Raw genomic sequence first — 27,246 nt, 5'->3', positions numbered from 1 at the left:
TTCATAGAAACTGAATCACTACCTAGTACAATAGAAGAAAGTAAGAAACCACTCTCATGCAAGACAACACGGGTTTGTAAGGACAGGAGCCAAGGTGGTCATTTTCATTGCTTTTTTTTTTTTTTTTTTTGCTTTTTTTTTTTTTTTCTTCACAGAGAAAAGACAATAAAGAGCAAAATTCTTGGGAATGTACTTGGGTGAAAGAGAGAGAGCTTTGAAGTTCCAGCTTTTCAGCAAGGAGCGAACCCAGCAGAACCTCGTCAGACATTTATTGCACGCTGGGTGTTTACTGCATGCTTGGTACTTGAGATACTTTCTCTTATTTAATACTGACAACAAACTTGTGAAAAATATAATACAGCTGTTTTCAAAAAGAGAATTAGCTCAGAGAGGTTAATAAAACAGAGTCACACAGCCAGCAATTAGCAGAGCTGGATTCTGAATTCAGTTCTCTGACTTCAAAATTCAAGCTCTTTCCATTCTCCTATCCAACTGCAACATTTTTCTATAGCTGGTGAAACAAGTGTAATAATGCCTGAAGTTTATAGCATATATTGAGTACTACAGCATCTGTTGAGTATTAGTAGGCATTCTTGAACACACTATAGACATAGTTCAGTTCCACAAAGTTGCCAAAATGTTTTCAACTGTTATTATTTGAAGATTGACTCTAGACTCTAGAAGGAAACAATACCTCAGTCAGTCCTACCCTCAATTCTCTCCAAGAGAGCCAACCAATTTTGATCAGTGTTGAGAGCAATGATAGCCAGCACATATGTGTACACACAAGCACATGGGAGGAAACTTTCAGCTTTCTATTTATCCTTATTGTTAATTAAATGTAAGAAAAAAATGAGTTTTAATAATGGTTAATAGTTGGATTGGCATTGGAGCCCTTTTAGGACCCCTGGATAACAATCGGCTACATCATCTGTGGGGTGCACTGCAAAAATGAAAATGTGAGTTCTTCTTTTCAAAAATTATGAAAGATATTCAAGACAGTGACAGCAAACCAGCCAAGTACAAAGTCCTTTTGAGCTGTGAGACTGCACACGTCGCACACCCAAGAAGCCAACCCTGGTCACAAGTCATATTCAGTTTCTGAAATACACTGAGGGAGGAATAGTCCTCATTCATTTGTTCCCTTTCAGCATATAAGGGAATGCATGTGGATTGCATTACCTAGTTTTACCTACCCATCGTAGAATTGGTGTGGCTTAAAAAGATTCCTACAAAGAGATTATGCTTTGAAGATAATATTTATCATGCAAGCCCAAATGAATGTCAAGATAATGGCAGGGTTGACATTCTTTGTACTACTAAAATAATCTTATAGCATGCCAGATTACTTTAAAGAAAAATTATGCAATAATTTAAAATATGTGTTTTAAACCACTACCAAAATAGAAGCAGCCTGGGCTAAGTATATATTTTATCTTTTAAAAATACCTAATGATAACATGAAGCCATCTCAATTAGCTAGATTTTCAGTTATCTGATTTGATTATCTGATATATATGTTATTTTTTTAAAATTTTTTATTGTGCACATGTTCAATAATCTATATAACTGTACAATGTACATATTAAAAATAAATACATATATATTGGAGTTGAATGCTCAAACATTTTTCCCTCAAGAGATGTGCAATCCAAAAAGTCTGGATGTCTCTGGTCTAGAGTGACATCTTCCTAAGAACATTAATGTTCCATGAAATGGCATTATAGGTCCTGCAGTCAAAAAGGGCTCAAACATTTCACACCATATAGGTGTGGGAAATGTTGCCCACGAGGGTTCTGGATTTGTAACTGTCAATGTACATTAGTAAAGAGGCTCTAAGAAATTCTAAGAAAATCAGTTTAACATCTTTCTCAAATTTATTTTAGCAAAGAATCTGTTTTCTCACACCTTTAATAACTGTAATGCCACGAGTGTTTTCTAGGATGTACCCTGGAAAATACTGTAAGAGCAGCTCTGTATATTTACTGTGAGAACATCTCTATTTGTATAATATACAAATCCTAACCCAAAGATACAGATAGACAGACTTGGGTTTACATTTTGGCTCTGACAGTTAAAAGTATAACCTTGGAATATCACTTAACTACTTGGAACATCCGCTGTCTTATTTGTAAAGCAGAGCCAATAATACTTAGTCTGTTGGTTCATTTTATTCCATCTACTTTATAAATGAAGGATTAAATAAAATAATACATATACAGAATCTAGTATAGCACTTAGACCCTACCAGACACTCAATAGAGGTTTTTCAGTTTCATAAACATTATACTACATGATTTTTTTAATGAAGAAAAATCTATATATTGTGGAAATATTTTTGCTTCCAAACCAAAGCAATCAAACAAAAAACTTCCAGTTAATATATACTATAAAAATGATTATTAAAGATAAATATGGACAAGTGAAATACACAGAACCTCATAACAGGTAATATTTTAAACTGTTTCCCTGTTACAACTTTTAGCATGTTTACAAAAGAGATTGATTTGATTCCTTTCTTAAGCTCCCCAAACTTGCTAAATGCTAAAAACAAATCAATTTGCTGAATTATTTTCTACACGCCTATCAGTATAAACAAGTTAGGATGAGCAGTCAAGTAACAATGTTGAAGGGTGACTGTGACACGTGGGCTTTCGTTTTCTGACAATCTCTATCAGCTGCCCTCCAGAAGACCCCACCCCCACCCGCACCCCCAAGCAGGTTTATAATGTAGGAAAAGAGAGTGTTTACTATTTAAATACAGATTCAAATACATGTTCAACCAGGTCATTGCCACTAAGACCCCCCCAGGTAAAATCTGCAGAGCTGACACTACAGCAGTTTAGATATCTTACCAGGTTCTGTACCATGCACATTCTTTCACTTCTCAGTTCCGCTACCAGTCCATATATATCCACAAAATCATGATCATTTATATGTTGTGTTAAGTGGTCCAGAGCAATAAAAACTCCAGTTCTTCCAACTCCAGCACTGCAGCAAGAGTGAAATTATAGGAAAATTATTCAGCAAAAGGTTGTTGATATTGACCGTGATGAAAAAAATGAGCTATCATAGTGGTAAATTCTAAACAGTTCTTTTTTTTTCATTTGGAAGAAGATTTTCTCAGAGTTTCTTTGCGTTTATATCGTGACCAAGACTGTTTAGACAGGGCAAGATGATTATCATTAATACTTTATCAAATATTTGAGTTTTTTAAAAAACAAGTGGAACTTTCCCTCTCCTTTCCTAATATTTTAGGGGTTGTAGTGGGAGAAGTATGGAAAAAATTTTTAAAATTGTTGAAGATTCTTAAAACCAGAAACTTTGTATTGAACACATTTTTGGTCACTACAGAAATGCTAAACATTAAAAATGTCAAATGTTTAACCCATAGAGCATTTCCTCTGCATTATATTGAAAAATAGTTTCTCATATGTTCTTCTCATTTTTTTCCTCTGTAGAATTTTACTTCCCATAGATAAGAAAATTGAGAAATGATTTCCTTTTAAGAAATCAATTCAATATCTAAGGACAGGTATGTGCTCCACAGAAACTGTTAATTGATAAACCTGACAAGATTTATTCAGAAACTCCCATTAAAAAGACAAGACTCTTGGGTATTTAAACGGTTACTATAGGAAGTAAACCTGAAAAGTAAAAAAAAAAAAAAAAAAAAAAAAAAGACATTTGAAAGATCACCTGGTCTTATGTTACTTTAAACAACATTAAACTGCCCTTTTTGTAGGTAAGAAATAGTGTGTCATTAATTTCCTATGATTTCATCTAAGAAATAGTGAGCATTACAGCATAAATCCTATTATGGTAACCACATAAACACATACTGGTATGCTGGAACACAGTCATCAGTCATTACATCATTCAATATATTTTGAAGGTCAGACACTGTCCCAGGCATCTGGGGAATAGCAGTAAACCATACAAAGCCCCTGCACCTGTGAAGCTTGCATTCTAGAGGGAGAGAAATACAAATAAACATGCATAGAATGTGCCCTGTGGTAATAAACGCTATGAAATTGGATAAATCAGGTTAAGGAGATAGAGGGTGATAGGATAGGAGAGGGTCATCAGAGAAAGTGTCTCAGATAATGTAATATTTGAAAAGAAACATGAATAAGGTTAGGAAACGCACCGCGTGGGTACCTGGGAGAGGAGGAGCATGGCAGCCAGAGGGAGCAGAAGAACAGTTCTGAGTGGGAGCGCATGCTGCGTGTTTCAAGAAGAGCAAGGAGACCAGGGCGCGGAGAGTGCAGGGATGAGGTGAGAGGGCGCCAGCCATCAGAGTATCTGCTGCTGGGTTCGGGATGGACTGTGAGAAGAAGAGGAGAGTCGAGGATGAGTCCAGAGTTTCTGGACCAAGCAGAGTGGCCTTGCTGTTTACCAAGATGTGAACAAGGAGGAGGAGTGAGCTTGGAAATTGAATCAAGTGTTCAGTGGTGGACACATCCAATTATCAGAATTTTGTGGTCATTCAGATTTGTCATGTTAAATTGGAAGTTACACGTATCAGTCTAAAATTTGAAGTGGGAATTTGGAGATGGAGATAAAAATGTAGTAGTTTTAAAATGATATTTAAAGATGATTATTAATATAAGTCCACTTTATCTTGCTTATTACTTATTTACTTAAATCACAAAAAAAGGAGACTCTCTCCACTTTCTGAGGCTTCCACGGAGTAGGTGCTTTCCTTTTTCAACGGCTTCTAGTGCCAGTGGCAGTGTGGATGAAAGACACGGAGAAGCTGAACGCAACTATCCATTAAATGTTTTAAACATTTATGATGCCAGCTTAAAATCAGTCACTAAATTTAGAAGCCAATTGTTAGAGCAAACTCCTTGTTTAAAAAATTTTATGTATACAAAGGGAAAATAGAGTTGGGTGGGTAAGAATGAAGCTTTTATTTTTTGTTCTATAAGCTTTTAAAATATAAACATTGTTCAGATATTTTATCATGATGGAGAATTTATGTATTACACTTATAATTTTAAAAATCCAAAAAATCCTGGAAAATGGACAATTATTTAAATTACATATTGAGTTTTTTTCATTCTAAATAAAAGTGAAAATTAATGTTTTCTCACTTATTTAAACACATGAATTGTAGTATACATACACCTGTTAGAAAAATTGTTAATAAATTATTGGGGTTATTATAATTAATAGTCACCTTACTAATTATTGTGGTTTTGAAAGATATTGTTCCTTAAAAACATTTTTAGTGAGGTAAAGACACACAACATAAAATTTACCATTTTAACCATTTTAAGTGAGCAATTCAGTGGCATTAGGTATACCCACACTGTTGTGCAACTGTCACCATTATTCATTTCCAGAACCTTGTCATTATCTTAAACAGAAACAATAACGCCCCAACTCCCTCTCCTCCGAACCCTTGGAAACCACAGTTCTACTTCCTTCTCTACTAATTTACCTATTCTAGATATCTTATGTAAGTAAAATAATAAAACAGAATATTATCACCCACTTTTTCTCTAATCTCCAAACTCCAGTTGTTGAAGAGACTAAAGTTGAAATTGATTTAGATATATCATGTTAAGAAACATAAATCATACCCATCTCTCCAGAAAAAAAACTCTGAATACTAAACGAACTTAAGTATTATTGTTAAGAGCATTAAATACCAACATAAATAATAAGGGGGAAATTTTCAATTTATAGTCATTTTCTATTAACCATTTTCGAAGACTTAGGTCAAAGGAAGACATTTGTGTAGCTAAAGCTTTGTAAAAATTTGGAGTCACACTTGGGTTGGTCACTTAACATTCTACATTTTAAAGTTCATTTTCTTTTATTTATCTTTTGAACTCCCAGAAATTTGTTTTTATAAAAATATTTAAATTACAATAGTATAATAATACCAATTGAAACAATGAAAGATTAGATGTTTATTCATAAAGTTCACAAAATCTTACATATATTAAAGATAGGCTATACTTTTTAATCTTTTAAAGGCCTTTAAAGTCATAATCCAGTCAAGAATTTAAGAAAATTCATGCATACATATATGTGTGTGTGTGTATATATTTGCTTTTAGACACATTCATCACTCATTTTTTTCTGCCATCTGAACTTTTGTTAAGCAACATCTTTATTTGTCATAGCCAGTAAAATTTCTGAGAGGTGAAAGCTGGAATGAATCTATATTAACTACTGCCAGAAAATAATCAATGGTATCATGATAATAAAAAGACAACATTGAGTTTAAAACCATTTCTAGTGTTTTATACATGGTTTTAATAATATCTCTTTCTTACCTGCAGTGAACAATCATAGGTGTGGTGTCATGTGCTCTGCTTGCACGAACCAACTTCACAAAGTGAACTAGAGGGGTACTGTTTTCAGGAACCCCATGCTCAGGCCAAGCAGTAAAGTTACACTGTCGAACGGTCATGCAATCCCCGTGCTAGACAAAGTGACAGGGTAAAGAAGCCTGATAGTTATTTAAATACCTCAATTAATGTTGAAGACACTTGATGTCCTAGCTTTTGAAGGTGATCTTTTAAAAATGACTTTTGACCAAACAAAAGAAACTGTTTTCATTTATCCTGTAAGAAAGGTCTTCTATAACTGCTACAATAAAGAAAATTTCTTTTCAGTATAAATGGAAAGAATAAGAAAGCTTGCAAAGAGATGATGATAATAGAGTATTTATATTCACATGTAGCATAACACTTTGTAGCACTAGAATAGATTTTGAAACAATTTGGACCCCAAAAGTAAATAAACACATTCACCAATTATTCAAAACACGGGTATTAAGTGTCTGATAATGTTGGAAAGTATAAAGATCCTTATATCATTTTCTTTGTGTATAGGCACTTATATAAACTGATAAAATGGGACCCCACACTATCTCTTCTGTATTGGTTCTGGATTAAACATAAAATCAAATTATTATGATATAGAGATGAATAACTTGGATAATTCTTGTTTTAAGTCATATATTACAGTTTCTTTATCAAATAAAATAAACCTAGTGATCTAGTTGTTTCCTCCTTTTTCTTCCCTTGTCTAAGAATGTGCTGCTAATTGGTTCATATAAACTTTAACCATGTAATTTGGAATTTAAACACAGTGACATAAATATTGAGGTCAGACACCAATTCAAAACTTATGTTTAGAAAATAATAGGAAAGCACTGGTGATATATAGGTTGCATTAAAAAGGATAGTTCTAGAAATTAATTTTACTTTAGACATTTAGAGCATTCATATTTACTATCATGTTCTTGCCCCCCACCATTTTTTACCCTTTCAATTTTCAGATCCCTGATGGTCCAATCTATTTGAACATCCTCCATTAGCTTTGTAATCACTATATCTCCAAAGACGGTAACTGGTTTATTGTCCTCTGGCCAATACTGATGGCATCTTATCTGTATTCAGAGAAAATCGCCAGTCATAAAAACCATTGTTATACTTATATGTATATATATATCACAGTTATTGCTGCAAAGATAAAACTGCCTTATAGATGTCCAAGTTATTGATGACTCACAGTATTAGCTGAAATTGTCACACATATATTAACACAATTATAAAATAACATTTTGTGAAAAGATTTTCAAATAACTTACCCTCCCTTTTTCAAAACACTGTGTTAGCATTACTAATGTTTTTGTTCTGGTTTCCCAAACCATTCTCCAGAAATCCCCAACTGTTCCTGGTAATGGACCTTGAGTAGCAATAAATTCATTTGGACATAAGTAGCCCTAGAAGGATATAATTACAATACCGCATGAATATTTACATATATGTGTACACATATACATGTATATAGTAGTTTTTAGTTTTGAGGCGATATATGAAAAATATACTAAAATGTAAAATGATCTAAATATTTTTGAATATTGTGGATTTTGAATGCTAAATAATATCAGATACTCAAAATTTCCAACATTTAATTTTTAACCTCACAATGTGAATATACTATACAACTAATTGTTTTTAAAATTTATTTCTAATTTTTCAATAAAACATTAAGGACAACATAAAAAATAATAATATTGACCTTAATTAAATGCTTACTTTATGCCAGACAATATGTTAAGCAATTTATAGTTAATATATCAATTAATTTATTTCTTATAAAAACCTTGTGAATTAGTACTATCATCCTCATTTTATAGATGAAGATACTGAAGCTTAGAAATGTGAAGTAAGTTGCTTGAGATCTCACAGTTGGAAAGACAGTATGAGTCCAGAGCTAGCTAACTTTCCCACTCCAGTGTGTTTTTCTTGTATATGTTTTGCGGATATTTTCATACTCTTGCTCTAAGAAATTACTTATCTGCTTAAACTGTGACATTAGTATATACTCTCCAGGGTAAGTAAGAGTAATGTGGAAGTTAATATGAAGGTTCATTTAGCTACTACAGGACCTGAGATTTGTCTCATCTCTATTATCATAGATATTGTACATTTTATCAAATTGTTCTAAAACTTGTCCATTCGCTTGGAATGGATGCATGCAACTTGAGCTGTATCTGTGGATTTTTCTAAAAGGAAGGTACTGTATAAATAAAAAGTTAGTAATGTAATTCCATCTATTCCAAACATCAAAATATTTAAAGGAATAAGAATAAATGGTAATATTTATTTTTAAATTGGAATTATCTCAGTAGTCAGAGAATATAGTATTACACAAGAATAATAAACATTTTAAATTTCAAGGGACCATAAAATCTAATCCAACTATTTTATTGTACTTTAAAGAATAATGAGGCACTTTAGGTGATTTTCCCAAATCACAGTGCTAGCCAGTGACAGTCTCTGGGATAAAACCTTTAGTCTCCTGAATACATTATGTGCTAAATCATTTCTGGTTTTCCAGTCTCAGTTGAAATACACATGGCTGTGTAATTATTTTACATTGTAAAAGTTTGTTTATTTTTTAGGTTAAAAAAGAAATATATTTTCAGTATACAATATTGGAAAATTCAGAAAAGTATATATAATAGAATGTCGAATTCACCTCTAATCTCTCTACCCAGAATGATGAACCTTAAAAATTTTGGTCGATTTCTTCACAGTCTTTTAAAATATGCACAACTCTTCCATTCAAATAACATTTATGAGTACCTACTATGTGCCGGGTACTATTCTAGGAGCTGGGGATTCATCACTGAAAAAAGACACTAAAATTCCTACACTCATTTGTCTTACATTTAGTTAGGGGAAATAGATATTATATCTATTAAATGAGCAAAAAACATAGAACTTTCTAAAGTCATACATGCCATGAGAGCAGGTTTTCAGAAAATAAGGTGTTCAGAAAAGACATGTCGTTGACATCTGAGGAAAGACTTGAAGAAGGAAAAGAGTAAGCCCTACAGGATTTGGAAGAAAAGTGTTCCAGGTAGAAAGAAAGTCGACTGTAACAGTATTAAAAGAATGATGTGTCTGAATTGCTCTAAAACAGCAAGTGGCTTGATTGGAGTAAATGAGGGGGGACAGTAATAGAAGATGATGTTAGAAAGCACAGGGGAGGTTGGAAAGGGTGCTTTAGGTCCTAGTAGGTAATTATAAGACTTTGATTTTTACTCTGAATGATACAGAAAACCATGGAAAGGTTATGAACACATAGAGTGTATGGTTTAACAGTTTCTCTCTGGTTTCTGTAAGGAGACCAGTCTATAGGGATTTAAAGGTGAAAAGTGGAAGGGTAGTTAGAAGGTTATTGCAACAATCGAAACAAGGGTAGCTTAGGTAATAGTAATGAGGATGGTGAGAAGTGATAAGATCTAGATATATTTTGAAGAAAGAGCCAACAGAATTTGCTGATGGATTGGATATTGAGTATGAGGAAAATAAAATATTCCATAATGATTTCAAAGGACAATGGAGAAAACTTCAGGATGAGTAGATTTAAAGGGAAAATTAAAAATTCATTATGGACATATTAAACTCAAAATCCTTATCTAATATAGAAATGCTCAGGTGGGAATATCATGAAGGCAGTTGGGTATATGGGTTTGGAATATAGGAAAAAGTCCAAACTAGAAACATACTTTGAAAGTAATTAGCACATAGATCTTACTTAAAATCATGAGAATAGATGAGATTACCAAGGAAATGAGTTTGGAAAGAAACAGTAAATTCAAGGATTGGGCTGTAGATAATATGTGAATGTTTGGTAGTCATGGAGATAAGAGAGAACCAATGAAACTGACTTGAAAAAGCTGTAGATGGAAAATAGAGAGAATGGTGTTCGGAAACCACATAAAGAAAGTGTTTCAAGGGTGAGGATAATTAATTGCAACTGATCAATTTATAAAATGTTTCTCTTCGTCATCTACATTTCACTTTTTCAGAAACTCAATGTCCTTAGGTACTATAATCTTCTCTCAAAATGGGAACAAACCTGATATTCCTGATGTTATTACGGCTCTTTTGCATCATAACCTTTCAGGATTCATCTCTAATTATAGTAAAAGTTATACCCACGTTAATGTAATTTCAGACATCTGGTTGACAGAAGAGATCATTTTGAGGGTTTTGGGTTTTCCTCTTGTCCCATTACTTAATGTTCTTATTGTTAGCTCTCTTGAAAACATTTGTATAGTTAGTGATTGTTTATAGGGATGCAGTATCTCTCTTCCTTGCTACCTTTCTCCCACAGTCCATTCTTCAACAAAAATTCCCAGGCTCTCAGTGAGTCTTAGCTTCAGACACGATATCCAAGAACAGCACAGGGCAGTGAGCTACATATATTGGTCGTATATTAATCTAGTTATAAACCCTAGTCTGGAGTTTCTCCAGCCTTAAAGTCCCTCAGACCACCTGCTGCTGGTCTTCCCTTTTCCCTTCTCCGGACTTCAGTATTTTGCTTTTCTATCTGACTCCTATTATTTTGCTTTCTTCCCTACTTCCCTTCCCTTTATAGTTCTCCTCCCTTTTTCTTTAGCTTACAAAGAACCCATTTATAGGTGGCTTCTATCTTTCACTCCTGGGACAAGGGCTTATGAACTTTCAGATGAAGGTGCCATGGTACAAAACTGGGGAATGAGGGAAAATCAAGGTATTAGACTCTTTCTGAGGTGAAGACTGCCTACATTTGGAGATGGAGATGTGAGAGCCACTATGGTATCAAGGCTTTGTCTATTTCCATCTACTCCTGGCATCCCAAGCAAAGGAGATTTCCCTGGAAAGTAAGAGCAAAGCAATGTTTCCCAGTCCAATACCAAAGCCTGCCTTAAAGTGCTTTTCATCTGGGCCTGCTTACCATGCAGCTCAGTAATGATTATGCATGTCATTACATGTGGGTCATAGTGACTTTGTTGTAAAATTTATTATATTACAACATCACTCAATTGCAGCAGAATATATATATGCAGACTCCTAAGTTTACTGCTCATCCTGCATTATAATATTTTCATGGTTATCTCCTGACAACCTATAATATTTAGAGATTACAATGGAGATTCATGAATATTCCTTTGCTTATGTCATCTATGTGGTTCAGTTACACCTACTGAAACCATTCGGTTTCCTTCCTAATCATATTCGTATCCTATACTGTTACCGCACATCTGGTTGCACATTAGCGAATGTGAGTTATTGCTTTGTATCTATTTACTGGTGAATAAAAAATGGTACAAATCAATATGTCGCTGATACACCATTTGCCTTTATCCTCCTGTTCTATGGTATTATAAGACAATTAAGTTTGCAAACACATCCTAGAAAAAGTGCTACAGACCTTATTGCTGATTATAACTATGGTCACCTTCGAAGTACTCCCCTTGGGAAGCTATGCACCCATGCCAGTGCCTAGTCCACCCTTCAAAGCAATTTTGAATTCTTTCTGGAATGGCCATCAGAGCTGTCGTCGTATTACCCTTGATGTCCTGAATGCCATCCAAATGTCTTCCTTTCATTATTTCTGGATTTCTCTTCGAGTAAAGAAAGAAGTCATTGGGGGCCAGGTCAGGTGAGTAGGGAGCGTGTTCCATTACAGTTATTTGTTTACTGGCTAAAAACTCCCTCACAGACAATGCCGTGTGAGCTGGTGTATTGTCATGATGCAAGAGCCAGGAATTGTTGGTGAAAAGTTCAGGTCATTTTTGTCTAATTTTTTCATGCAGCCTTTTCAGCACTTCCAAATAGTAAACTTAGCTAACTGTTTGTCCAGTTGGTACAAATTCATAATGAATAATCTCTCTGATATCAAAAAAGGTTAGCAACATTATTGCAACAAGTTTGTGAATTTATTAATAATTGTCATACCTCATAGGATTGGTAGAGCATTGATTAAATCTAAATGCATATACACATCATTATGTAAATCAAAGTAAAACTTCAACATGCTATAGAGTTTAGGTTACGATGAAAATTAGTAAGCACAAGATTTCACCAAAATCTTTAAAGAATTACATTTTCATGGGAATCAGTCATTTGATAAATGAATATAGTATGTTGACACAATCATAAACTTTTTTTTCAACAGATTTAAAGTTCTAGCATAAAAATAGATTTAAAGTTCTAGCATAAAAATAGGAAATTCAAAGGATGCTAACTTCTCTATCATCATACCCCCATATCCATTTCTCTATTAAGAAATCTTAATTTTCCCTTTATTTATTTATTTCACCATAAGACCAGTATATGATTGTAATTTTGTAGTGACTATCAGCCCATATAGAATTTAGAATGAATCCCTTCCCCCAGCTGAATCTTGGAGGTAATGGGACCCAGGACACAGATGTTGGATGTTGGGGAAAGGATGGAGCATTACATAGCAGAGCTCAAATGTGACCAAAGGGAATGGCAGGCCTGAGTCAGAAGACCTATGAATAAGAGGAGAATAAAAGACCTATGTGAGTGTGGGCAGTAGAGGAAACCCTCAAGTATTTGTGAAGTCACATGATAAAGATGGTTAACCTTGTTATGTATTAGAATTGGAGCCAGTGGAAGAAAATATAAGGAAACACATCTCATTTAAAGAAAAAAAAACACCCTGTATGTTAGAGTTATTCAGAAATAGATTCATCTGCCTTAGGAGAAAGTGGTTTAATCAATGCCAAGAGGGGTTAACGTCTAATTGTCAGGAATTTTAAAGAAAGATTTCCAAAGTAAATGGTTGAATTAACCACAAGGGGAATTTCTACTCTGAGATTTCATGGTTGTGTCAACTCAGTTGGTTGGTCTTGAGTGCATATAAGGTTTCTATGTACCCATGATAGTGATGAGCATTGACAGAACAAAAGAGCCATGGAGAAGGAGAAGGAGAATTAGACGAAGATTCCTAAAACAATTTGGTTTCATTCAATTTTCAATCCAATTTATCAAGCATTTATTATCTATGATGTACAAGACAGTACATTAGCCATGTCACAATCCACTTCTCCCTGTTAGTTCACTTAAGATATGTTCCTTGAGTAGCTACAATGGAGTTCACATTCCACAAGTAGCTGAGGATAGAAAAAAAGAAAATGGCATAGTACCTTTGGAGGACCACAAATCTAAAAGGGAAGAAGAGCACAATAGATTTTCATATTATATGGACATGACTGTTCATTTGACTAATTTTTCTTTGGAAGAAAGATTGCCAGACCTTGTTGTATACAGAGAATACGTTGAAAACACACTTGAAATAGTAGACAGACCGGGGCTATGTAACCTGATGTTGTACATCTGCCACTTCCTACTGAATTGATTGTTGGTAGGTTGAAATCTCTGCTAGGAGACTCCACTTCCTCATCTATAAAATGGGGGTACATAGTGTTGTTATATAAAAAACTGGCACATTAAGATCCAGAGAGGTTGTAATGAATTTTTGTTTTAAATACTTGGAAGAGTAATGTAATTTCAGAACTTATGTTTTATAAAAATACAAAATATATAAAAATAGCAACTTACAGAAACATAACTGGCATTAATATAATCCGATCCTGGAATACTAGCGTCAGCTATCAGCTTCACTCTGTTATTATTATCTAAAAGAAAAGAAATTAATGCTAATTCAATTTTAAATTGTCATTACTTTTTTTATTATAAAAGTAGTATGAAGAGATTCATGACATCACATTCAACATTACATTTGGGTGTAAAACTAAAGTAGAAGTTCCCATTTATCCCATATTTCCACTACCTAGAGACAATGACTATTAATATGTTCTTGTATATGTTTCCAGGATTTTCTATACATATTCATAGAAAATTAACCACAAATGGGATGATATACACTCTATTCTGCAAGTTGCTCTTTCCATTTACCTTTGTCTTTCCCTGTTAGCATAAAGATACCTAATTCATTACTTTAAAAAGCCATGTAGTATTACATTCTTTCAATATATGATATTCAAAGATTTAAAATAATTTCATTTTGTTATTTTAAAATGCTGAGTAAACATAACTAAAATTTTTGTATAGCTATATGGGAGTATGTTTGTAGAATGCATTACTAGTAGTAAAATTCCCAAATCATATTGTGCATTTAAAATTTTGAGATATTCCCAAATTTTTCTCGAATTACGTCAATTCAAACTCTGAACAAAAAATGTTTGAACAATTGTTTCCTCTTACTTTCACTACCACAAAATACTATTAAACATGTTAATTTATGATCTTTTGATAGATGAAAATTGATATCTCATAGTATTTATTTTGATTTCCATAAATATAAGTAAAATTGAGCTTCTTTGCTTGTTTATTGGCCATTATAAAGACCTTTTCTATTAACTGCCTTTCATATTATACCATTTTTCTACTTAAAAAATACTTTATACTAAAAACAAAGGTTATATGTAGACTTTTGCCATATGTGTTAAAATTTTCTCCTTAGTTTGTTGTTTGTCTTGAGTCTGTCAATCTAGCTAGCTACTTTTTCATACATAAAATCTATTTTTCTTTTGTAATCAAATTTCTCATTATTTTTCATTATGGTTTAATTATGCCTTCTTGTATCATTCAGCAAAGGTGTTTGTCACCAATATTCTTAATTTCACAAATTCATTCATATTTTATGGAACTTTAATCTGATTTTCTGTTTTTGCTTTATTTCAATCTTTGATCCATTGGAATGTATTTATTTATTTTTCTTACAGAGTAAGGTAAAATCTATCTTGTATTGTTTGTTTGATGCCATTTGAAACAACAAACTGATTTTTTAAGTCCATCCGCCTTTTCCTCCTTATTCAAACAACCACTTCTATCATATACTAGATTTTTCTATGTATTTAGGTTTATTTCTGGGCTATTTATGTTCTTCCATTAATTTCTCTGCCTATTCTTTCTTTAATACCAAACTTTTTATTACTATTCTTCAGTATATGTTAAGATCTGGTATAAAATTAGATACCCCCTATCTAGCACTTTTCTTCAAAGTATTAAATTTTTTTTCCCCTGAGGATTTTTACTAAGTTGGTATTATATTGCAGTGACCAGTGCTAATTTTAACTAGACATAGGAATTATAAAAATAAAATATCTATTACTACTTAATTATTTTGAAGGGTTTCTTTTTGTTAACCTCAGTGGGAAGGCACTCAATAGTAGAAGAAAAATGGGCAAATGGGTTTGGGTTTGAAATCCAGATGATCTGTCAGCCATATGTAGGGCCTTGCGTGAATTGCTTAACTCCTCTGCTCCTTTGTTATCTCAGCTATAATATGTAGCTATAATATTTATTTTGTAGAAACCTCTTGAGGAAAACTGAAATGAAATGTAAGCACTCAATACATGTTCTCATAGTCTTAAAACTTAAGCACACGTTATATATTAATATTAAAACGATTTAGCTGTGTTGCCAGTAATTATAATGACCTGCCTAATGGGCTTAAATTTAGAGATGTGGAATGTTTAAGCAAATGTATACAAATGATTATGTCCCAAAGATTTTTACATTTGGTATGATTTAACTATTTTAATAAAATTGTGGCTAGTCCTGTAACTTAGGAAGAGAAACCATCAGGTTTCTATTCACTTGATAAACCTGCTCATAACTATCTGAGTCAACAACAAGTTAAATTTTTCTTCATGGTGTTGGAACACTTCTGAAGGTCATAGTGTCCTGTCAAGCAGAGATTTGCAAAATCTCTTCTGCAAGCATTTGCTGCTAATTCTGGTATCTTAAAGACCTGTAAGTTAATAGCTTCCAAAACGCACTGTGATATTTGAAATCCTACTTCCTACATTACTCAGGGGAAACAATGCAATTCACTTAGCTGGCTCAAGCTAAAATTCAGACTCTATTAAAATGAATTAATTCACTAAAAATTAATTCACTTAAAAAGACATTTCTTCAGCATTATGGCTTCTCTGCAAGCACAATGGGAGAATATATTTAGTTTAAACATCTGATTTTCTTGTGTGTGTGTGTGTGTGTGTGTGTGTGTGTGTGTGTGTGTGTGTGTGGTATGTACTGGCCCATAGAGGTAGCTATGAGTTGACAGTTTGCCTTTTAACCCAGACTTGGGAAATGGGCTTGTTACCTCCTGACTATAGACCCTAAAGGCCTATTACTAAATCTTATTCACTCAGAAAGTTAGCAATTTTAAAAAATAAGCAATTTATTGATTACTAACAATCATAAGAACTAATATTTACTGTTTTCTTTGTTCCAGGAAAAGTGATTTACATGATTATTTCATCTGATCTGCACAATAACCTTAAGAGACCACCACTGAATAATATGTCTGGTCACTAAGATAGTTAGTGGATAAACAGGATTCCAACCCAGGAGGTTCAATTAGAACACATGTTCTTAGCTTTTTAATTATACAGGAGGCAGTATTCATTATTGAAATAATGAATTATTCTAATAAAATTCTTGAAAAATCTAAAATTCTACCTAACAAAATTATTTTTTATAGGACCTCCAAGTCTTTAGGAGGATACTTAAATACAAGCTTTTCCCTACAAATCCATTAAAGGATGTTGGATGTAGGTATAATACACTATTTGAAAAATCACCATAAGTATTCTGTTCCAAAATTAAGAAAGCTGAAAACAATGGGATATTATCTATTTGACTCTAGCAAAGGTGAAAAAAAATGCATGCAAAACTTATTTAAATATTCCAGAACATCCTTGATTTACAATGAAAGTCCATTGTTAACAATTATTTATTGTCTTAGCTTTAGAAATGAAGAGTAGGGGTAATCATACTCCTAAGTTCTTCTTGTTGTTTTCAGGTTCTTCATTTAGTCTCATCAACAACCCTTATTATTATTTTTTATTGTATAGGTAATAAGTGAGTATTGTCTCACTTTTTAGTATTGTCTCACTTTTTTTATAGCCATGATGTGACTCCAGATAATGCAGTGAGATCTTTGTAATTAAAGACTGAAATGTCACATTTAAAAAATATCTTTCTAACACCTCAAATTTTTATATATTTTAAATTAGATACTAGTTGGTCCCTGGCAAGTAGTTAGATATATTTGATTTACTTACTTTATATATACTGATATATCATAAATTAATTCAGTCAACTATGTAATTGTAAATGAATATTAAATATTATGCAGTAACTGTCTTTCAATCAGATTATAGTATTTGTTTTCATAGAATATCACTTAGTAAACATTAAGCAGACAGTGTGGAAGAAATTTAGGTACAGAGGAATATAAAAACATGAAATTTCCATATCTCTTAAACTTATGATGCATCCCATCCCGGTTAACTCTCTGAAAGGGAAAACAAAAGGACTTGTTGAGAAAGTTATGCCATAGAAATTTAGAGATGTCATACTAATATTTCTTATTTCCTATAATAATGTCTTATTTGTCAACTTATCTTCAAGTCATTTACTTATGATTTGTTTTGGTCCCGAAAGGATTTTAGGATTAAAGCTATTTGTGTTTTCATCTTATTCTAATTCTTGGGAATTAGCAAATTCCATTAGATTATTACAGCCTATATCATCTTTCCTTCAATTTGTTTATTTGATGGCTCAGTTACCCTCTAGTTCTAGAATATCAGAATTTTGTCCATTTCTTCCTATCCATATACTTTATGATTCTACATCCTATGACATCATCCTTCTCTACGTCCATGTCTTTCTAGACAGAAGAGTTCAGTGTTTAAGTATGGAATTTTTCCTAATATAGTTTCAAAAAAGCATAACACGTAGAAAAAATTATATATGTTAACTCTAAAATTAAGAATATTTTAAAACTTTAGATTTTGAAACAATATTGACAATATTTCAAAATGTCACAATATCACTTTTTTATTTTATAATGTAAAGTGTATTAAATCAGAATATAAATAGCAGAAACATCTGTTCAAAAATATATCAAATATTTATTATTATTAACAAAAGAATTTTATGTTTTTTTTCTTTCACATAACTACTAATTCTTAAGGCAATAATATAGTTTCTTTTCTTATTGATTGAAAAGCAAAGCCATGTTTATTATACTAAGGCAAAACCCTGCCTCCTTTGTAAAAACAGTCCTGGTAAGCGTATATACACTCTGATCCTCAATGAATATTTTGCAACGATTTTTTTTTTATATTCCATAAGAAAGCACTGCCATGCTCTTAAGGGAAACTAATGCACAAAGTTACATGTGGACTTTCTCTTTTCATTTGAAAACTAGGTCTGTAGGAAGATGTTGGAGAGTTTTGTTACTTGGGTTAAATTACAAAGCTAAGAAACTATTAGGTCTACAGTTTCTTGCACCTGCATAAGTGAACCTTGTGTGAACAGGCTGAAAACTATGTACATTAACTTTAATAAATATTAACAAAGCAAAAGAGATACAATTTCAATGTTGTTGCTAAGAAAATGCATTATTACAATTCAATTAACGCAATAAAATATATTTAAGAAATAAAAAATGCTAAGATGCAGTTTGTGTTCATGTTAAAACATTTCACAGCTAAAAGCAGAGACAATACGTGCACATACATGGTTTTATGTTTGGAAAGCGGTTTTTTGCTCTGTTCCAAGGCAGATCGGCATCAGTTGAAGAAAGATCCTGAAGAAATTTTGGTAATTCCTGTGGAAAAAAGTCATTGCAAAGTTTACATTTATTTCAGAGATAAACAAGAAATTCACTTAGTAAAAGAAAATTCTTTTTTCTATACTTTTTTATTTTTAAATTGAAAACACCTCTCACAACTGCAGAAACGAGGTCAAATTAACGTATGTAAACTTTCACTGAAAATATCCTGAGTAAAATTGGTCATTTGGGCTATTTCTCTCTGGGATAATTTCTTTGTTCTTTGGGAAGCTCTAAGATGTGGCAACAATGTTAGTAACACTTTTCCATACTTTACTAATGGTTTTGTCAGGTACACTCTTAATACTATTTAATAATTTAATGTCTGCTTAGTAGCGGAAGGGAGTTTAGTGATTTATTTTTTGTTTTTTCTCCCCAGGCAGTGTGATTTCATGCCTATTAATTGGTACAACACTGGTCAGTTTGAGAAGATGCCAAAGGTCAATTCCTGTTCTCGGTAGGCATTGTTAAATCAATAGTGGAATGCAAAGGTGCGATTAAGAATTATCAGACACAGATGATGGGTCAAGGAGATCTACTATTGACATTTTATATTGTCTACTCATCATTAAGAAAGTTTGTGCTAGACAATATGTTCATTATTTTGTCGAGCTGAGATTTACATTTATGAAATTTTAGAAATTTTAGAAAAACTCTCAACTTGCCAAATTCCTTAAAAAGTGTTAAACACGTGTGTTTTTACAATTTATTCAACATTATTGTAAATTATTTCTTTTAATTGGGAAATTCTCCCTTCCGCCTTATTTTTGCCTCCAAAAAAAAAAAAAAAATCTGGACTGCCTTTTGCAAGTGGATATCTGTTAGAGGAGAGGGTCAGTGTAAGCATCTGAATTTTGGTATGTTAGTACTAAAAGCCTTAGGGGAAAGAAAATTAACCAAGTGAGGAATCCTAGCACAGCTTCCTTATGTCAATGTTTTGGGAGAGTACTACAGCAATTTATAAGAGACAAAGAACTATGGTGGGGAGGGAGGAAGAAAGATGAATTGGAAATCACCTGAAAAGTGGTACTTCTTTTCTGTAATTATTTCACATAGAAGTTTCTAGTTATAGATTTAAATGCCTCTGGCCTTGATAACTAATACCCAATTACCAGGTTGATTGTTTGTATAGTAACGTTACACTTGGTGGCCTTATTCTTATCAGGGCACAGAGGGCCTCAACCGTTCTCTCCCTATTGTTAGCTCTTTCTCTTATCCTTTCCTTTTTTCCGTGGGATCACAGATATGTTGGACTGTTTTGCATCCTTATGTTTTTGCCTTCATTCCTCTTCTCTGGAATATCTTTTCCCCTTTATCTACTCTTTGGACTTCTGCTCTTCCTAGAGTTCATCTTGGAGGTCACGGTTTTGTGAAGTCTTTTTTGCTGGCTATACAAACAGAGTTGATCGTCCCTCCTTGATGAATATCTCTATCGTGACATAGTGCATTTGCTTATCATAATATGAGCTTCTTTCTGGTAGGAATTGTCATAATAATAGCTAACCACATGTGCAAGCCATTATTCTTAGTATTACATACCTTCAATCATTTTAGTATTCACAACTCAATGAGGTAGATACTAAGTTTTTTGAAATGAGGATATTGAGGCACAGAGAATTTAAGAGATTTGCCAAAGGTCACTTACCTATTAAATGTTGAATTGATATATATCAATGTGTCAAATACAATGCCTATCACATAGTAGAAGCTTATAAATATTTAAAGTATAACAAATGAATATAATTTGAGTTATAAAATTTATTAAATATATGCATCAAATATGCATTTGTTTATTAAAACATAATTTTCCTTTAGAAAACAATACAGCATTAGAATAAAAAAATATTTTCTGTAAAAAAAAGTCCCTTACATATATAGATACATTTATATAATATATACACAAAACTTATATATTTATATAATAAACACCCAAATTTTTAAAACCATGATCTCTAAAAAAACTAAACTAGAAGCTTTCTCAATGTAATACATGAGGAATTGTTATTGCTAATAAAAGCTTTCATCTACTCAGGCATGCATAATGTAATTATATTTGCTCCTATTCTAGTGAAATTATACTTTTGCTCCTAAAGAATTGAGACTTCTCGCTGTGTGAATGCTAAGAAGAGTTTTATGGTACCACTGATTTTAAGTCCAGACCAATATTACTTAAGAAGCATAACCAAAAAGCTGTAGGAAACACCATTAATCTTCTCACATTTTTGTTATTATTCCCTGAGAGACTGAAATATTATAATCTTGAATTATTCAAGCCAATTGTTTGATTCTTTGTTCATACATTCACACATTGAGAATTTCATGAAAAAATAGAAATACAGTTTTGGTGACATTTAGAAACTGTGTTTTTTTTTTCATAATACAAAATAATTATCTAAGTTAGGAAAGATGCTTACAAGTCTTAAAATAACTTGCAGTTCTGATATCTACCTTCTGTTTTAAAATAATTTCAATTTTATAGATATGTAAAATGTGGAAAGCAACAAGTTATTCTTAACTTTTAAATAGTTTTTAGGTGTTAAGTTCTTAAATGTACATATTTCCATAACATGAAATAGCGTTTATCCCATAGTAACTTAAAAACAGGCCTTATAAAACACGGACATTACTTATCTTTTTTAAAAAAAAATTTTGGACAGTTCTAGAAAAAACATTATTTTTATAGTTTCTGGAAACATCAAGTTCCTCTCCCAGGATCTTCGATACCACTAGCATAAACTAAGCAGGTGAATATAAATTGCAGTTATTAATACTTAGTGTCTACATATAAAACTACATTTATAGTATAACTCAAGCCTTGTATACAAACAACAACTAATTAATACAGCATGATGGATCTGCATCCACACCTGGATGAGAGCAGAGAATAAATGAGGCCAGGATGCTATTCCCGAGAAGGTCTGAAGAAGTGCACCTTTTCCTGACACAGTAGGTGAGTAATTCTGTTCAGGTTACACCAGAGGATGCCCAGTGTAATATTACTATCCAAACAATCAACCTGGTAATTGGGTATTGATTATCAAGGCCAGAGTCCTTCATGGCCTTGCATGCTTAAAATGGACATGAAATGTGACATATGACACGACTGGAGGTCTGACAATGTTGTGACAACTGCTAGTAACATACCGAAAATTCTTCTTGAAACTTTAGGTTGTTGTTTATGCAAAGCTCTTCAACATGTTGCAGGAAGGATTTCTTGCTTATCGGCCTCCAAGCAAAGAAAGATATAAAATGGGGTCACATTAGATTGAATTCTTTCACTTTAGCATGGGCGCTCGTTAACAAGTTACAGAACAACGGACATTTCAAAACCCCTAAACCACCCGCCCTTTAAAGTCACTCTGTCATACTTACAAAATTAACTTTTCTCCTTTAAGTTCACTTTCTTTATATTCATGGTACAAAATTCCTTCAATTTATAAGTGACTTTAAATGAATGATTTAACATTTTAATGAAGAAAGTTTTTCAAGTAAATGTAAGGTTATCATTGAATCCCAAAGCACATAATACCTCTTTGTCATACAGAAAACATTTTATACATTACAAGGTTTTAGAAGATATAAAATATTGCAGTGACCTCATTCTCATAATGACATGGTTTTTAAACCCCAAGGAGTTTAAATATCCCCGTATTACTTCCCAAGCTAAAATACAGACATGCAGGCTTCACCCCAGAGAGAGAGAAAGCATTTCTCCAGTTACCATGCAATTAGTCATGCTTTTATGATTTATATCCAGCTTGGAGGTTTTTCTAACAAACATACAAAAAAGGAACCACACATTAAGATTCATCAAGTGAGTTTAAAGTTGACATTCAAAAAGAAGAAAAGATATTTGACAAACTTACTTGATGGATTTTCTATAACTAAGTAACCTGCAACAGAGATTGTGTTAATTGTATTATGAGTTGAGGGCATAGCTCTTTCTGAAAGAGTTTTAGATTAAAATCAGAAAACTGTAAATCAATAATGTATAATGTACTTTGCCTTTAACTGACACATGATCATTATTTAAAATTCTATTTCTTTTTTAAATATTATATATTATTTGGACCCAAATAAGGCCAAATAATAATTTAGCTTCTCTTTCAAGCTAAGAAGGTACTTTTATATTGTTAGGCATTGAGCATTACATTAAATGCCCCAATATTTTAATATATTGCATGTATATAGTGGTCGAAGAAAGTCAATGGAATTTTTAAAAACATTTTCTTTGTCCATAGAAAGTGCTCAACTAGGAAGAATAGATCTTGGAAAAATAACATCATCTTGCTTAAGTCTTGTTTTATGAGTGAGTTTTGATGAATATATAACCACAACAAAATCACAATAATTTCAGTTATTTTAGACATATCTTTTATGACAGTTCATTGGTCAAGTTATTTATATTCTGAAAAAAATTGAAATCATTTTAACAGCTAAATAGACTATGCAACACACAAATTCAGAGATGGGCACATCATTAGTAACACATTTGTCATGCACAACAAATTAGCACTGCAAAAACACAAAAGACACAAAGTATAATGAAATAAAATAAACACAACAAAAAGATTTAAATTTTAAATATTATTGGGGTGATTTTACTGTATTCCTTAGTGAAGAATATTTATAAGAGGATGTGTTTTTCGAAGTAAAGAATAAATGAAAGAAAATAATTAGACTGAAAAATGTGGCATGCTGAATATTATGAAAATAGTCACAAAGGGGTGTGTTCAATGAAGAAAACATGAGTCAAAAATAAGTACATTACATTACAATACAGGGATTGGTGAAAAATATGGAGGTGCTGGAGCAAGTATTATCAAAAAGAATGAGAGAATTCTTAATGGTGTAGGTGTCCCCAAGCAGCAGGAGGTATCTCCCAGCTTACCAGGTGTAACCTGATAGAGCATCCCATTATTAAACATGGCATCACCATGATAAAATAGCAGTGTTTGAGCAAAGTCTTGGTAGATGAGCTTGTAGGCTTCCCACGATACCTTACAGTGATTCTAAGAAGGCAATAGAGAAATCCCAACTCTAACAAGATGGATATGGAGATGGCTGAATGGGCTATTGAGTCAGAAGAATCCTTGTTTTGGGGACAGGAAAACATAGTGTCTGAACTGGAGGCCCTGGACATACTTCTGACATGGTAACAGTGGAGACTGAGGAATTATCCATCCCTGTTGAAAACAATTCCTCTCAGCAAAGACCAGCAAGAAAAAAAAACAAAACACTGGACTAGACTTATATTATCCAAGCCCCGTTAGATGCCCAATGCCTTAATGCTCCTATGCCATGATGTTTCTCAGAAATAGGAATAGAAGAGGGGTTAGGTTAGATAATTCCTAATTAACTGATTTTAAGATAGAAATAAATGAAATATTTGAATTAGCAAATCAATTCCCTACTACCAAATGGAAATGGAAATTCTTGAGTTGTGTGGAGATCATGTTTACAGTAACAAGGGACATTTTTCAGTTTGCAATTGGTGAAATTCAGCACACTACATCTGATTTAATGGCAGGCTCGTGGCTCATGGTCCACTTATTTAAGGAGAGTCAAACTGAAAAGATTCTCTCTTTGCCCAGAGGATCCAGGGTTTCTTGAGACTGTACCAGTTACTTGATATTTCTGTGCCTCAGTTTCCTAATTTGGAAAATAGGGTAAAAATATGTAAATCAAGTACATATATGTAAAATGCTTAGAAAATTCCATGGCTTTCATAAGCAATCCATAAATGTTAGTTACTATCATTAGGACTACAGTTACTTTTTCTAGTTTATTTTGTGTAATTCAAGCTCCACCTATCCATTTATTCTACAATTGAAATTATATAAAGGACTTTTTTTTTGTTTCTAAAAGAATATTCTATCTTAAATTTACTCAAAAATGGGTAGACTAGATTGTGCTACATTAAACATCAAGATTTCCTATTTTATTCTTCCTAATGAGGATTACTGCACAAAGACTGGTCACAAATATTTAGGCTTCAAATCCAAGTCTTACTTTCTAGATCTCAATTCAAGATCCTAAATAAATAACTATAGTGACTATAATCACTCAGTTTTCATATAATCATGTGAAAGCATTTCAAGTCATGTTCACATTTCTGACATTATTCCTTACAACTCCCCTTTAGACACTCTGTTTGCACTCAAGATATTCTCTTGGCATCTCTCCCTCTCAGTTTGTACCATTTCAGGTGTTTTTTTGCTATCAGATTCTACTGATCCTTTCATAGCTGATTCAAATGTTAACTCCTCCATGGACCTTCTCTGGTCTTCTATAGAGAAAATAATTTCTTCCTTCTGTGAAACCAAATTTCTAAAGACAAATCGCCTTCCACCTTGTATTATGGCTATTTAAGTACATGCATTAAGGATACATGCATTAAAGTTCATGTATGCTTATGGATTAACCCCTGAGTTACTACAAGTCTCTCAGCCTTATTCATAGTAGGCAATGAGTAAATCATTAGGTATACAACTGTGGATGAATTCAGACTAAGATACACAGTAAACTAAATATAAGTGCTCTGATTACTATGAGAGAATGTCTGAATAGAATCAATTTTCCATTAAAATATTAAGCAACTGAAAATCCTCAGATCCTAATTCAAAGTTTTAGATAAGTCTGATCAATAGATGCCTCAATAAACAGTATGTGAGTCTAAACAAAGGCCATATCTTACCACATAACATTAGAAATTAACAGGTGCTAGATACTTTGTTAGGAAATTAGATATAGGAACAATAAAATCACTCTTGCCTACTAAGTAATTAAAAAAATGTTTTTTAAAAAAGAAATAGAGCATGTTTTGGCTTGATTTTCTTTTGCATCACTCTCTTTATCCAAACCTAATCACTTTATGTAATTTGTCCTTCACATTTGTATTTACATAATGTGAGAAACAAGATTTCTAATTGTCTAATTATTATGTAACTGTCCTGTCTATGCTTATGTCACAATTATGTGTGAACTGAAATCTTGAAGTACCTACTTAAATAGCTTAAATTTATGCCAAAGTGGGCATAAATTACCTATTTCAAATAAAAGTTATCCTTTTATTCTTGTCTGTATCCATAGACTTGTTTTGATTCTTAGCCTCACATTGTATAGGTATATTTTTTTCTTAAGTACTGGCTATACGTATGTTCTAAATTTTGTTTTTCTTTGAGGTTTTAAAGTTTCATTTTTAAATAAGAAAAAGTATTAATTTGGACAATTAGTATAGGAAATTAGAAAAGAAGGTGGGTGGGACACGATATGAGGAAAATGAATTGATTTATCACTAATGAGATAAACTCCTTTAGGAAAAATTGTATGATTAGATACACATAAAAATTTATAGAAATTAAAGTGCATAAACGTTAACAATGTTATTTAAGAAGGAGTGCTATTTTTAATTAAGTGCTCCATGGAGACACTCAGAAAAACTCAAATAGAAAACTTCCATTAACATTTTTTTAAAAAACTTTAAAAAATTGTTAAATGGACAGCATTTTAGACTGGTATGTTACTCTTATTTTATTCACTTACAATAGTGAAAGTTATTGTTAAATCAGATTCAGTTCATTAGATATAAACCAATTTGGGAATTGTCCTGATTTCAATAAGATAACTGACCATTTTCCAATATAAAAGGATAACCACTTTTATTACATGAATCATAGCTGTCTTAAATCCTATGCCCTTTTGCTGAAAGGGTATTATTTCATGCCTGGGATCATTTTTTAAAAGTCTATCAAAAACTTAAATTCCACTCAGATTACTCTTGATAGATCCAGAGAGGAACCATTTATTTATATTGGCAGTGTTGATTGAAGACCATATTATCACAGAGACTCAGCTTTCCCTCAAGGTCAATTAGCTGAAATCTATAAGGAATTAAAATATAGTCCTAATAGAGTAGATGAGAGTGTATAGATGAGTAGCTTAAACCAGCATTACCAGTGGCACAGGACAAATCGAGAAACTTTGTGTTCTCTGCTTAACCAGTTCAGTTAGGCTAAACAGAAAAGAAGCTCATATTCTAGTGCCTTGATATAAAAGTACATATTTGTACATATCAACATGTGCTCCATATTCAAATAAAAATTTGTGAAGAATCTTTTTCTCTGGTAAAACATATTAATTAACCTTTCCAGGTTTTATAAAATGTAATGTGAATTTTTAGTTTTTATATTTCATCAAGTCATTAATTACTCTGATGGTTATATTTACTTTTGCAATGAAAGTCTATCACTTATT

General features: G+C 32.5%; 1 protein-coding gene across 1 annotated transcript in view; it reads right to left on the bottom strand.

The window, feature by feature from the left end:
* PTPRQ (protein tyrosine phosphatase receptor type Q) overlaps positions 1–27,246 on the bottom strand; it is a 231,921-nt gene that overhangs the window by 3,893 nt on the left and 200,782 nt on the right. Inside the window, exons 42-49 of the mRNA XM_081058782.1 lie at positions 22,857–22,883; positions 22,135–22,216; positions 18,897–18,987; positions 13,899–13,975; positions 7,616–7,750; positions 7,289–7,414; positions 6,294–6,442; positions 2,856–2,991 (exon numbers count right to left, since the gene is read on the bottom strand). Of these exons, the coding sequence (XP_080914908.1) occupies positions 2,856–2,991; positions 6,294–6,442; positions 7,289–7,414; positions 7,616–7,750; positions 13,899–13,975; positions 18,897–18,987; positions 22,135–22,216; positions 22,857–22,883 (823 nt within the window). The remainder of the gene's footprint in view (positions 1–2,855; positions 2,992–6,293; positions 6,443–7,288; positions 7,415–7,615; positions 7,751–13,898; positions 13,976–18,896; positions 18,988–22,134; positions 22,217–22,856; positions 22,884–27,246) is intronic.

Source organism: Rhinolophus hipposideros (assembly GCF_964194185.1).
Source record: "Rhinolophus hipposideros genome assembly, chromosome: 9".
Classification (NCBI taxonomy): domain Eukaryota; kingdom Metazoa; phylum Chordata; class Mammalia; order Chiroptera; family Rhinolophidae; genus Rhinolophus; species Rhinolophus hipposideros.
This window is presented reverse-complemented; position numbering and strand designations above follow the sequence as displayed.